General features: G+C 39.4%; 1 protein-coding gene across 1 annotated transcript; it reads left to right on the forward strand.

Annotated features, from left to right (window-relative positions):
- Positions 1-358: 358 nt before the first annotated feature.
- CETN3 (centrin 3) lies at positions 359-13479 on the forward strand. The gene is made up of 5 exons (XM_068422806.1): positions 359-510; positions 3010-3145; positions 4942-5056; positions 7679-7870; positions 12882-13479. Exons 1-5 carry the CDS (start codon positions 494-496, stop codon positions 12923-12925), a joined length of 504 nt encoding a protein of 167 aa, XP_068278907.1. The 5' UTR covers positions 359-493; the 3' UTR covers positions 12926-13479.
- Positions 13480-14103: the final 624 nt, after the last annotated feature.

Raw genomic sequence — 14103 nt, forward strand, 5'->3', positions numbered from 1 at the left:
GGCGGCGGAGGGAGCGGGCAGGGCCTGGGGACGCGGGGAGCCCTTCTGCCACAGCCCTCGCACACCCAGGCTAGAGAGGGGCGAGCGGAGGCGACACGCCCGCTCCGAGGCGCTGCCGGGAGCCCGCCAGCTGCGTGAGGGGGAGAACACGCCGCGGACTCCTCCGCCATATCCCGCCGCCACCCTTCCCCTCCGCCCGCGCCGCGCGGCATGCTGGGCAACGGCGTCCCCCCGGGGGGGGGCAGAGGAGAAACGCCCCCTCGCCTTGAGTGGCAGCCTGTCCACCAATAAACGAGCGCTCGGCGCTCGGAGGCGGGAAGATGTCCGCCAGCGCCCAGTCAGGCGGCGGCGGCGTGGAGAGGAGGCCGCGGGTTGGCGGGCGCCGGCGTCGTGCCGCGTTTCCAAGGGGAAGGGAGCCCGGCGCGGCCGTGTGGAGGGGTAGGCCGCCTGCTCCGGTGCGGCCCGGCCCGCCGCGGTCCGGCTCGGCGGCGGCATGAGCCTGGCCTTGAGGTCGGTATGAGCCGGGCGGTTTCCTCCTCGCCCCCTTCGGGCTGCGGAGCGCGGGCGGGGGGCGGCTCTGCGGGGGGCGGCCGTGGGTGCCGCCCTCCGGGACCCTCAGGGCCTCGCTGTCCCCTCAGGGAGCTGCCGGCCGCGGTCAGGTCCGAGGGAGGCCTTGGTGGAAAGCGGGGGGGGGAGCAGCGGCGGGGCCTGGGCGCAGGCGTGCGCCGGTGAAGGTCAGCCGCAGCCTTCAGCCGCTTGTGTGTGATCCCCCGGGAGGGGGCCGGGGCGGATGGGGCCCGGCGGCCGTCTGTTGGCCGGGGAGGGAGGGAGGGGCCCGTGGCGACTGGCTTCGAGAGGGTGGCTGCTGGATCGCCTAAGTAAGGCACCGTCCGGAAGCCTTTTAATAGGCGTTAAGTTAGGCTGCTGGGTTTTGTTTTGTTTTTAGTTCAGACTAAGTAACTGTTGTATAAAGGGGCCCGGCTTATTAATTATACACCTGGCAATTCCTTGCCTTCAGGCGTAATTAATATGCTTATGTGGCATATGTGATCCTTAATTTTCAAGTCTGAGAACTTCACGCTTCATATACTAACAGTGGTTGCAGAAGAAGTAGCACTAAAGTACTTGCATTTAAGTACTGCTCTGTCTTTTGAAAAAAAATCTTTTATGCTAAGCATTAAATAAACACTTGATTAGCTATATCCTTCTTCCAGTAGAGTTCAACGTTAATCTGCTTTCAGACTTCTAAATGGATTTCGTCATCACAGCTCACAAAATGTGGGCTCTGCATCTGAGCTACTCTCCCAGTCCTAATTATGTAGCCAGCTCAGAGTTATTTTAGTCCTTCCAAAAGCTATAGTAATCCAAAGCCTGTGTGAAATCACGCTGTCCCTATTGGTCTGCTAAGGACTGCTCACGCTTTGAGGATATTGTGGTCTGAGGCAGGTCCAGCTCGTGCAGCTTATGCTTTTCTTGCCTTTATTTGGAATTTTGACTGGTGTAGCTTCAGTGGTTGATGAAAGCTAAATCCCAGCTGTGTGTTTAATCTTTGCTTTTGATTAAAATTAGCAAAGCCTTAATAAAAGAAGAAGGAAAAGCAGCTTGTTACAGGAGACTTGGAAATAAATATCCTTGAAAAACAGTTTTCTGTTCACTCGTCAGTAATTTTTATCCATTTTACAGTAGGTAACACAGCACGCATTTTGTCTTTGGTGCAGATAAACAAAGGAGTGTAAAAAGCCTTTTCCTGAGCGCATAACCTAAGTTATACAATAATTTAGGTTACAAAGGACTGCTGGAAGTCATCCAGTCCGACTTTCTGCTCAGAGAAGGTCCCACTCAAAACTGAATGAGGTTGCTGAGCACCTTTTCCTGTTGGGTTCCAAGAATTTCTGATGATGGAGACTCCTCACATCTCCCAGTGCAACTGTTCCAGTACATGAACGCTCACACTGAGAAAATGCTTCCCCCTAGATCCAGTTGCCGTTTCTCCTCTGGCATTTTGTAGTTTTTGTCTCTTGTCCTTTCACTGTGCTCCTCTGAGGGGAACCTGTTGCTGTCTTCTGTGTAATAACCCTCTAGTGAAGGACGGCACTTAGACCTCCTGTCCTTAGCCCTTCCCCACCTAGTGCCTCTGCCCCGTGCACCCTGGTCTAAAAAAATCCAGCTCCCTCAGCTTCTCATGCAGCATACGCTGCAGCCACCAGGCATGCTAGTCTGCCTTCAACCTTACCCATTTTCTCTGTATCTCTCTTGTACTGGGTTGTCCACAGCTGGACACAGTACATCTGATGTGGCCTCATGATCACAGGATGGAGGGGATTTACCACTGCGATTAAGCATGCTCATCACAGTGTGCTGCTGAGCTTCATGCATGCCCACCTCTTCCAAGAGTGTACCTTGAGTACTGTAACAGTCATAGTTGGTATCACCTGTTGTCTTAAATGTACTGTTTATTTTTTTAAGAGTTCTTTAAGAGTGATGTAAAAGATTTAAAAAAATCCATAAATAACATTTATCTAAGAACTGTTACTGGCAACAAAGCCGATTTGTGGCACCTAATGCCTACTTTAGTAGTGGGCTGTCTGGCTTAGTTAAGCCTCCACCAGCTTGTCTGTCTCAAAATTCTTTCTTCTAAGCTACAGTTTAGAAATAGAGTGTTTACAGGAGTTGTATCATTTCAACTGCTGATCTAGTTTGTAACCTCAAGTATTCTTTTTAACTGGTAGTTTTTCTACCCTCTTTTTTTTTGTTGCTTTTATGTATTAACCAAAATGCCTGTGCTGATTTTATTTTGGGTGGGAGAGTGGAGGTATCATTCAGCTTTCATAAAGGAATTGGCTATTTCAAGTGTTGTTTTAAGCTGGGAGAACACGCTGGGAAAAGATTGAGTAGGGAAGGTAGTGATGTGTTCAATTACAGTGAAGTTCTTATTGGTGGAAAATGTTATCTACACTGGTATCTTCCCAGGAAAAATCATTTACACTTAATTTCTTTCTTCTTATGTAGGAATGAGCTCTCAGTAGACAAAACTAAAAAGAAGAGAAGAAGAGAACTGACTGAGGAACAGAAGCAAGAAATTAAAGATGCTTTTGAGCTGTTTGATACAGACAAAGATAAAGCAATAAATTATCATGAACTAAAGGTAAAAGTTTTTTTCGTTTAAACAATTTCATGGTAGATAATATTTATCTATTTCTTAGTGAGTTTTTAAGATGTTGGTTGTGTCTTTAAAAAATGCTCCATGTTCAAAATCCCTTGCTGGGCTAAAAGAGTGAGGATATTTGGCAGGGCTGGGGTGGGGGGGGGGTGGGGCGTGGCATGGAAAAAGGAAATACTGCAGTGATGTAAGAATGAGCTTTTCTTGCCACACTGTATCCTTGACACAGTAACAGAATTGCTGTAGCATCCTGCATAACACTGATCTGAATGCTCCCCAGGGTTTAGCTTGGACAGATGACTAAGTGGGAAAAACTCTTGAAAAGCTGATTCTTTTTAAAGGCACTGTATAATCTAAAGCTTGGTGCTGTGAAAATCCACAGGTTTCAGATGCTTATGTAAAAGATATAAATCAAACTTGTAACACTGCTGACTACAAGCCAGAGCTTACCCACTTGCATTTTTCAACAGGGAGCCTATGGCTTGTAGGAGGGAGGTATGCTATTTGCTGTGCGTGTGGGGGGCTCAGTAGTTTCCCTTCCCAATGAAGGCTTTGCCCGTTGGCAGCTATCGGCAAACGGAGGTTAGCATGGCAGTCTTCCCTAGAGAGTCCTTCCGTCTGCAAGTCTCTAGAAGTAGTACCTGAAGTTTCTTAAAGTCTCTTTTAATCTTTAATGAATTTTCATTGTAATTATACTGCCTCAAGAACAAAAAGTGGCTTTGGAGAGGCGAGTGTTTCTGTCACGTATTGAATGAGTTTCTTTTGGGAAGGAATAGCTAATCCAACCTGCTGGCTCCACGTTCTGGCTCTGCCAAGTAACTTAAAGAAGGGAAAAAAAAAAGTCGTATTTTTACTTTAATTGCTGTTACAGGAATGTCTTAGATATAGCAATTCACTTCTGTTTATTTCAGAGTTCAGGTATTTTATCTTTGCTGGAAGACACAGTGAGTAGGGTCATACTGGGGACTGTTTCAGGACTGTTAATAGGCTTTTTCCAGTTATGATATGCTTTGAATTCCCAGCTGTCATGATTACTTGCAAAGCTGTTTCTTAGCTGTCTAATTAATATTGTGGCCCTGAATATAATACTATGGAAGAACAGAAATATGTAAAGAAAAGAAGTATCTTCTTCTCTACAGAATCAGCATACAGCATAGATTTTTGAATGGTTGCATCCAATAGGATTGTGGTTTTTGCTTCTGGTTTGGTGTATGTTCATCAATTTAAAGGAAGTCAAGGTAGTGTACTGAGAAACTGCCACCTCAGTTGAAATGGGAAACTAAATGTGTACTCCTAACCTAAGGGAAAAGTAAAGAATGGGTTGGTTTATATTGTTCACTGGAAAAGCACTAAAGTCACTTGTAAGAGGACTTGTAAACCCATGAACATATGCACACTTAGTATGAATACTGAAGAAGGGTAGTTTCAAGAAAGATTTTTGGTTTTATTTTTGAAAGGGGGTCAGTACTTGAAATGTTTTTGCAAGTGAGAAGAATAGGTTTATTTGTCCTAAGAAGCATTTGGTCCAGTTTGTAAAATCCCTGAAAATGCAAAGGCTAGTTTTTTCACTGTAACTTGATGTTCCATTTGCTAATAGTAGTTTTAGGTGATTTTTATATCTAAAGCTTTTTTCCTTTTATTAATGTTATCTATTATTGTTGCTGAACCACTGATACACACCTTCTATCTTGGGCAAGAAGGTAATTGCTGAAAATAAAAATAAATGTTAAATCTCTATTTTAATCTTCTTATATGGTTGCACTTCTGTTTTATTCCAAAAGGTGGCAATGAGAGCCTTGGGTTTTGATGTGAAAAAAGCCGATGTACTGAAAATACTTAAAGATTATGATCGAGAAGCGACAGGCAAGATCACCTTTGAAGATTTTAATGAAGTTGGTATGTGTTTGATTGTGTACCTTTAGAGAAATTTAGCATGTAGTAGTGACTACGATTTGTAATTTTTTTGCACTTTATGTAATTTTTCAGTTATCTAGTACTATTAAGAAATAGAAGTGGGAGATTTCATTTAATATTTTTCTTAATAAAAGTCAATAGCAGAGGAAAATAAATCTTTGTATTCTGAATACTCAGTTTGATATGTAGACGTGTATGATAGCTGCAGTGTAAAAGGAAATAAGAGTATACGCAGTCCTAATCTTTTTTTTAACTTGCACAAAGGAATAAGTGCTAACTTAAAATGTAGATATTCTTGTGTTGTTTATGGATTTTGTAAGATTCTCCTTCCTGCTGTGGAAAAAGTATTTGGCATTGAATTTCATGGGAAGGAGCATACACACAGACAAACTGTAAACTCAATGCAGAGTTAGTCTATAACAAAGATAAGAGAAACTGAAGCAGATGTTAAATATTTTGCTTCAAGGATTTTCAACTGTTGATAAAAACAGTGGAATTTCATTAGGCTGCTTCTTTCATCTGAAGACTGTACTGTGCAGCTTGACATACTTTGAGTATGTAGTGATCTGCAGAATTTTTACAGATTAAGTTTCTTTGAAGATTTTTTGGTTGTTCCACATAATTTATACTTTTGCATACAATTTGTGTTGACAAAAAAAATAAGCTGGCTGGGATTTCTCCATGTGTGGCTTTATATCTCTATTTCATTATTCCAGTCCATGTATTAGATTCTGTAAATTCTGAAAAAAAAAAAAAAGCAGTGTTGTACATGTGTATTTGCTCTTGGCTACGAATAACAATCTGCTTAATGTGGCAAAACAGTTAGTGATTGAAATGTGGCAAACTTTAACGATTTAACAGGTCAGGATTGGACAAAATGTGTTGTTAATGACAGATAATATTTTTTGTGGTTGTGTTCCACGTTAGAGCAAATTCTAAGTCAGAAAAGAAACAAAAAGAAAGCCTATGGGGAAATATACGTGATGAGTCCTGATGTAATTTTTTAAAAGTAAATAAAAAAGTGAGAGTATTGATTTAGTAGCAATAATAATATAATAATTGCATCATTATGCTATAATATTATATAATTGAATATACTGTGATTACTGTGTAATTCTTTCTTAATTCCTGATGTTCATTCTTTCCTGGTTCCATCCTGGCTATCAATGTGGGCAGTCAATAAGTGCTGTGAGAAGCAAGGAAAATTCTTGTAGAAAGCACGACATATACTTGGAAGGCAGTTGAACGTTCCCAAAACTTCAGTCAGATTTGAGCGCTGCTATGACGCTATATGACCTTGACACAGAATTAAACGTGATACCACTCCTAGCAGAAAGATCAGGCAGTTAGTTAGAGAAAATAGGTTATAGAAGCCTTAATTATGAAGAGCTGCTGAATATAGCTAAGCAATTCATGAGCCATCCATTTTTCATAATTTAATAATATTTATGGTTTTACAAGTAGGAGTGGCCCATCTGAAATGTGTACAGATGCAATTACCTTTTGTCTTGTTTTGGACAATCATGTTACCTATAGTATTTAGAGACTTGTTTTGTTGTTCTTCAACTAACATTGCAGTTGTCTTTTTGCTACAGAAGGTAGAGTTTTTCAAATTATGTAATACTGTCATGTTGCATATTTTTTCTAAATGAAAACATTTAAATTTAGTATAAATCCAAGGGATTTATGTAGACATATAAACTTCATTGCTGTAATGAGCTTATATGAGCTTGGATCTAATTTTTTCCTGTCAAGTTTGCTAAGCCAGAGCAGGTGCTCCATCTGCAGACAGTAGCAGATGCTGAGTGGTTCTCTGCACAAATGGGGTTGATGCATTTTTAATGGCTTGATGAAAGTCATAAAAAGCAAACCCTGTAATACAAGACTAGTAGGTACAAAGATGTGACGGTATTTACGACTGGTTCCAGAAATGCCTGAAATAATCAGTAGAAAATTATTTTATGTGGCAAGTTTGTCTTTTCTGTTGCAGAAACTGACAAATGGTTGTGATAAAAGGAATAATAAAGACTGATGAATCCTTTCAGAATTAACATCTTGTGGTTCATAGCAGTGTCCTTTTCATAACCCTTGGGCTTAGTTTTTTTTTGTTTTTTGTCTTAGTGTGGTTTAGTATCTAAAAGAGAGGTTCCATGTGAATGTTTCTCATTACTTAGTGTTTCAGTGTTCTCTCTAAGTCAAAATTCCACCCTGATCAATACATATAAAATAAAAAAAACCCCACATGTCTGCATCTGTCAGAGCTGATGTTTTTTTCTGAAAACATCAAGTAAGTTGGAACAGAGTAGGCATGCGTATACTTTTAATTCCTATTGAAAAGTGTGTTGAAAGCATGACTGTCTAAATTGCCATGTAGCTTTCCACTGCAACAGGTTTGTCCCAAAGAGAAGCTCAGCTTAGGAAAAGAGAGATGAGAAAGAGAGGTCAGATAACAGCCAAACAAATATGCACATTGAATTGGAATATATAAAAATGAAAGAACAGGTGAAATCAGAAGTGTGTTGTTCGTATTCCCTCAGTCTGCTAAGGTCATTCTGAGTTTACCCTTCAGAATTTTTTAGTTTAACTTCAGTATCCTTCTTACAGTGACAGACTGGATATTGGACAGAGACCCACAAGAAGAAATACTCAAGGCATTCAGATTGTTTGATGATGATGACTCTGGTAAAATAAGCCTGAGAAACCTGCGCCGAGTTGCTAGAGAACTTGGTGAAAATATGTCTGATGAAGAACTACGGGCTATGATTGAAGAATTTGATAAGGATGGAGATGGAGAAAGTACGTGTTAGCAAACAAAAACCCATGTACTCTGTTCTTAATTTTATCCCCTTTTTAAATGTGGTTTTGTTGTGAAAATGTCCTCTTTGGTTTCCTTCTAAAAAACTTGCAGCTCAAACTTAATTTAGCTTACAAATAATGGAAATTGTTGCTTTTGCAGCTACTAGTCCTGGAAACACATCTTGGAATCTAAAAATCAAGTTAATTTCTCAAGTTGATTCACCACTAACTCTTATTCAACCAATGTCTATTAACAGATTAGTGAAAGTGTAGTTGAAGGTGGAAGTAACTGAACTGGTATATGGGAGGTTCCATGTACCTGCATTACATTTTTATTTCCTTGTAAATCAGTAGAAGGGTTAAAGTGCTAATAGAAACTCTTTTGATCACCTGGTCAATATTTCTTAACTAGTGATGTGTCACTGGTGTGATTTCAGCACATTAGTCAGGTATGTAGTATTAAGCTAATAAGTCATGCTGGATGTACCCTTACCCTAGTAAGTCTATGCAGGATCAGCTTGGATGGGTCTTTAACATGCTTCTGAACTTAAGAGTGCTGAAGAACCTAGTGTGAAAAATGGCTCTAGGCTGTTGACAAGGTCCATACAAAGTGGGCTGCAAAAGGGATTTATTAGCTAGATAAAGAATGAATTAACAAATCCAGTTTGACACTATGCTTATTAAATCTTTGTGAGCAGTGAAACTTAGCTTTTTTATTTTTTTCCATTAACTTGAAAACACCCTTATGTTGACACCAGAAACCTTAATATCTGAATTTCAGGGACCAGTCACTTGAGACCATGTACATAAACACTGTGTTTTTAAGTCATTGAAACCTACTTCTGAGTTTTTCTTTCAGGATGGTAACTCACGTCTGACATTTCACTAGCAGTTCATCAACTTTTCCAGTTACAATAGCATTTCTACTTGTGAGCCATCGCATCTGTTGGACTCAAAACTCTCGCTGCTAGTGGAAAAAAAAATGGTGGTGTTGTCAGCCTTGTGACAGACACTCCTCCCTTCTATGCTGTTTGAGATAGCGTTATTCCACTCTTGGGAATACAATTACTCAAGTACTGAAACAATCCCTTTTCTTTCAAGAGGAAGAGCAGAACATGCTTCTTTCTTGTAGCGCCTCACTACAAGAAAGACATTGAGGCGCTGGAGCAAGTCCAGAGAAGGGCAACGAAGCTGGTGAAGGGTCTTGAGAACAAGTCTGATGAGAAGTGGCTGAGGGAACTGGGTGTTTAGTCTGGAGAAAAGGAGGCTGAGGGGAGACCTGATCGCTCTGCAACTACCTGAAAGGAGGTCGTAGTAAGGTGGGGGTCGGTCTCTTCTCCCAAGTAACAGTGATAGGACGAGAGGAAATGGCCTCAGGTTGCACCAGGGGAGGTTCAGATTGGGTATCAGGGAAAATTTCTTCACTGAAAGGGTTATCAAACATTGGAACAGGCTGCCCAGGGAAATGGTGGAATCACCATCCCTGGAGGTATTTAAAAGACAGGTAGATGTGGTGCTTAGGGACCTGGTTTAGTGGTGGCCTTGGCAGTGATAGATTAATGGTTGGACTCGGTGATTTTAAAGGTCCTTTCCAACCAAAACAATTCTATGATTCTATGTTAAACATGGTCAGTGGTGTGGAAATGGGAACTTTTTGTTCCATTGTAGTGGTGTAAGTAGGGTGCCTGGAGACAAAGATAGTGCAAGGTCAGTGATTCAACTGCCAGAAGAGTGTTAATCTTGAAACTGTTACTACTAAAGTAAGTGTTGAGAAAATTGTGTGATTTCTTTCCTTTTTGAGCTATTGTTTTCTGGTATCTTTATGTGGTCTGAAGCCATGGTTCCTAAATAAATCCATACTGCGTAATTCTGATGTTCCTTCACACTCCCAGCTGTGTCTTCCCACCCGTTTCGTGCACTGGCAGTATCTGATCCCACAGGTGAGATGTTTAAGGGAGCTAAGCCAGGAGAAAACTATTCATTTAGGTTTTTAAGTGTTATTTTTCTTGTGGCTTAGATCCCTGACCTGTCTCACTGCTTGATCAGATTTTCCTGGAGCTGTATACTGAGAAAATAGATTTTGTTTTTTTCTCAGTGTTTCCTATAGGATAATTGAAGCAGGTCAGTATAGCGAAAGCTGCAAGTCCTGTTTTCAGGCACCTGTCTGTGTGCAGTGACACACAGGATTGCAGCTGTGAATTCCAGTAGGCAATAGGACACCTATTTACTTCCTTTTCAGTAGCTGTAGAGCAGGCAAGGAATGTTGCCTGTGTTCTCAATCCATTAGATTGATTGCTAGTCTAGGTAGATGCTTAAATTTTGAGCTAGTTTTGCTTTTAAAAGGAAGAGTTCTAAGGACATTGCATTGCTAGCTTTACTCTCCCCTCCCCGATTCATTTTACTTTTTTTTTTTTTTTTTGGAAGGTGTAGCTGTAGAGGTAAGTGAGAGTGGACGTTATCTGCAAGCACATTTTGTTCTGTGTCGCTCTCCTGGAGCTGCAAACTGAGATGTCAGAATCATGGATGGTTTTCTGTCATGTGGCTATTTGGTCACTACAAGTTGAATGTGGACCATTAGCTTCTTTCAGGAAGGTTACTGAGTCATAATTACTTCGGTTCAGTGCTACATTTTTGAATTCAAATTGATCAGCTGAGAGTGGGTTGCCCAGTTTCCTCTTATGCATTCATCCATTCATTTTCTTTGTTAGAGCAGTCAAGCACGAGACTGAATATGGAAGATTGACAGCATAATGTTTGTGTATGGTGATGTTTATCCCTAAGGTTCTCTGTGTTTTCTGTTCTTGAAAGAAAACTGATGCTGTTTCTAGCTTTTTAAGATTCATCCTGAAAAAGTAAACAATCCTGTGAATCACTGTTCTATTTAGCTTGAAACATCTGGGTCATGTAGCAAAATCTTGCTGTCATCTGATTCCCCTTCTTTTCCTGGCAAGGAGAAAAATCTGAAACTGTTAGTTGGTAGCATTTTTAATTAATACTTCAAATACAGGAATAATACCACTTGTGGTTTAACAGCCTTCTTACATTTGAGAGATTGCTTTGGTCATAGTGAAATAAGGTCAGTTGTCTGATACCCAGGCTACTTGAACCCTTGTGTTTCCAGCAAAACCGCTGAGCTGTGCTGGTACACTGTACATAAGTTTCTGTAGAAGAAAGTGTTGTTGACATATTTCTGTCTGCCTTAAAAAGGTAAATAGTCTTATTTTTGTATTCCTGGTCTTTTGAATGAGTTCTGTTTTGGAGTATGACTATTTTTAGAAACTTCATGGTATCAGTTCATGCAGTTTTTGTTGTCTAGTGTGGATGCATCTGTAGGAAATGTGATCCAGTCTTAAGTCTCAGATTTTGGCACAGGATTAGGGAAAAAACCTCCACTGAAATAATATGCTCCTTTAACATTCCAGAGTTCAAGTCAACATTTTCTTCATATTAGCTGTGATACTAGTTCATTCTTTTATGATCACTTATGTCATGGAATTGGGGGAAATCTGACCCTAGGAAAGACTATTGTTGTTTCTGACTTCATTGTGCTTAACTTGTAAACAGATCCTAAATCTGAGGAGGATTAACTAGGATTAACTGGGTTACTGGGAGTTGTAACTATGCTTCTCTTTGCAGTTTGTTTGAATGTTACAGATTTTTTTTGTCATTATAGTACTGTATTCCACTTTGCAGTGTTGTTTAACAAAGGTGTTTTAAAGCAGAGAATATTTTGGGGAGGATGTTTGTATTTGTGCTGTTATTGTGCTCTTACTGTGATAAAGCTGTGGAAATGCTTTTTAAAGTCATACAGACAACATAGTGCTTATGTGTAGTAGAACATGATGTAGCTAGATGATGGACTGGTATTTCAGAATATGGAGTCCTAAGATGGACTAAATCTACTTTTTTAATATTTTTTTGAAATGTGTCGCAATAGGGCAGATTTAGGTTTATTTTGTTGTTCTTTAACACAGTTGAATTTGTTTAATTTTCTTTTGGCTGTAAATGTAGCTCTTACTTTGTAGTGCTTTGTTTAGGAATAGCTTGGGCACATTGGCTGGGACAGATAATTGTCAGGGAGAATTCTTCATACGTGTCTGGTCTTTTCCATGCCACTGACTTATTCTAATCATTCCCCACTACAGTAATTAGTTGCAGAGTGAGCATATTCATTGGTTAACTCTTTTATAGTGGCTCTGTTTTAACATATGAGTAAGGTCAATAGCTCAGGTATAAGTGCAGCAAAATAATTAATGACTGCTAATTAATTTATTATTATGACTCAATTTCTTCAAGTACATTTCTGTAAAATTTCTGTTAATTACAACTGAAGAATGAAGAAAGTTCAGATGGGGAAAAGCTTGTCAAAAGTCCATTTTAATTCTAGCTAATTTATGGAATCATTAGTAAACGATCTTAAAATTCATTTTCTATTTGGCAAGTGTTGCAGGTTTGAGAGAGAGAGAAATACCATGGGGTTGGGGGGGGCAATGTGGACATAAATGTCTGAACCATGATTTTAAGAACAGAACTGAATTTTCTCATAACTGGAGTTGAAGCATTGTTGCTTGAGAAGCACTTATTAAATGGAATTTACCAACCATTTTTAACGTTACCATAAAAAATCATAATAGTAAAGTATTACGTTTTTGCATAGCCATCTTTTTGCATACTTTTCTCAGTGTTTTTTTCTATCTTGTTTTACTTTTAGAATATTTGTACTTTCATAGTTAGAAATAATAGCTTGTTATATGTAAACCATAACACTGGCTTAAGTGTTCTACATAATTAGCTCGCATTCTTACTTTTTCTTTTACATGTAAAAAATAAAGTGCAAAATCTCTGTCCTAGAAGCAAAAAGTCCAAATTTGTAAACCCTGATTAGTGATGGATCAAACAGAACGAATACAAACTGGGAGTCCTTTAAAAAGTATAATACAGATATGCATTATTTTCTTTTATGGTTTATGGATGTTTGCTGTTTGTCTAATGATTTTCTCTTTTTCTACAGTCAATCAAGAAGAATTCGTTGCTATTATGAGTGGGGATATTTAGCATCAGAAGAAAAGAAATGAACTCAGCACAAAAGGGAGGAATCATTGGCAGCTTCCATTACAATGTTTAGTACTTCCATTCATTTCTGTAGCTGGTATGGTCCAGAAAATTACTTTCCTCACAGGACTAAAATAAAGACAGGTTATATGCACCGATAGTTCAGTACTTTGTATCATTAAATATTATCAGTAGAGTAATTGAAATATCATTTTAAAACAAGTAAATAATGCTGCATTTCAGAATGTTCGAGTACTCATTTGTAAAATAGCTTTGTATAGGATTTCTAAATTGTATCATAAGAACCTTTTGAGGTTGACTTTGTGTTAGCATTAGCTGTGGCCTTAGTTTTGATATATAAGGTTTGACAAACTTCCATTTTAATAAAATTTTCTTTACTATTGGTACTTGAAAGTTTTATTTTTGTAGTTTAATCTGAACTGGACTATAATGTAAAATCCTTCAGGGAAAATAATTATTTTTGTTTATAGGCTTGTACTTCTGCTGTTCTAGATGAATGGTAACATTAAATGAGCAAGCATTTGCATCCTCAAAAACGCAGTTTATTAACTCTGTATTACCCCTGTGTGATAGCAAAGGGCAAGCAACTATGCATGATGATAAACTGTATCAACAATGTGCTTAAATCATACAGATGTCAGCCAGCAGCTTCAGTATCTACAGCTCTGGTAGCTGTGGAGACAATGACAACTGTTTATGATGAGTAGATGCTCTTTCTGCAGTATCTAGTTAGAAGAAAAGCATCACAGGTAATGAAGAGACTGGATGTATTTCTCATTTGCCAGGTGTCTTCCAGAAGAGTTCTCAGGGGTTGATCTTCCAGACTTCCTGCATATTGGTTGTAGTTCATCTTTTTAGATTTCACTCTCCTTACTTATAAAATGATGTAACTGTAAATCTCAGTTAGTCCTGTGTTCATTTTTATTGTCAGAAAAACAGCTGCTTTTTAATTTCAGTGATCCTGAGTTTATGAACAGGTTTGCCCTGCACAAACAATCGGAGCTTGGAATTTATTGGGGACAGAAGTTAAGGTCATCAAAGTTAATAGATTTTTCCTATTATTTTTTGAGTGTGTATTGTAATATTCTTATCTGTGAAATACTGTGTTGCTCTCTATTAAGCCATCAATACCAGTCCGTTCATACAGAAAGTTACAGCCA

The sequence above is a fragment of the Nyctibius grandis genome, chromosome Z (assembly GCF_013368605.1).
Source record: "Nyctibius grandis isolate bNycGra1 chromosome Z, bNycGra1.pri, whole genome shotgun sequence".
NCBI lineage: Eukaryota > Metazoa > Chordata > Aves > Nyctibiiformes > Nyctibiidae > Nyctibius > Nyctibius grandis.

What these genes read in the sequence shown, in the direction of transcription:
- CETN3 (XM_068422806.1), top strand. An exon ending in TAAATTATCATGAACTAAAG is followed by an intron (nt 3,146 to 4,941) that starts GTAAAAGTTTTT and finishes TTATTCCAAAAG; the next exon opens with GTGGCAATGAGAGCCTTGGG. An exon ending in TAAGGATGGAGATGGAGAAA is followed by an intron (nt 7,871 to 12,881) that starts GTACGTGTTAGC and finishes CTTTTTCTACAG; the next exon opens with TCAATCAAGAAGAATTCGTT.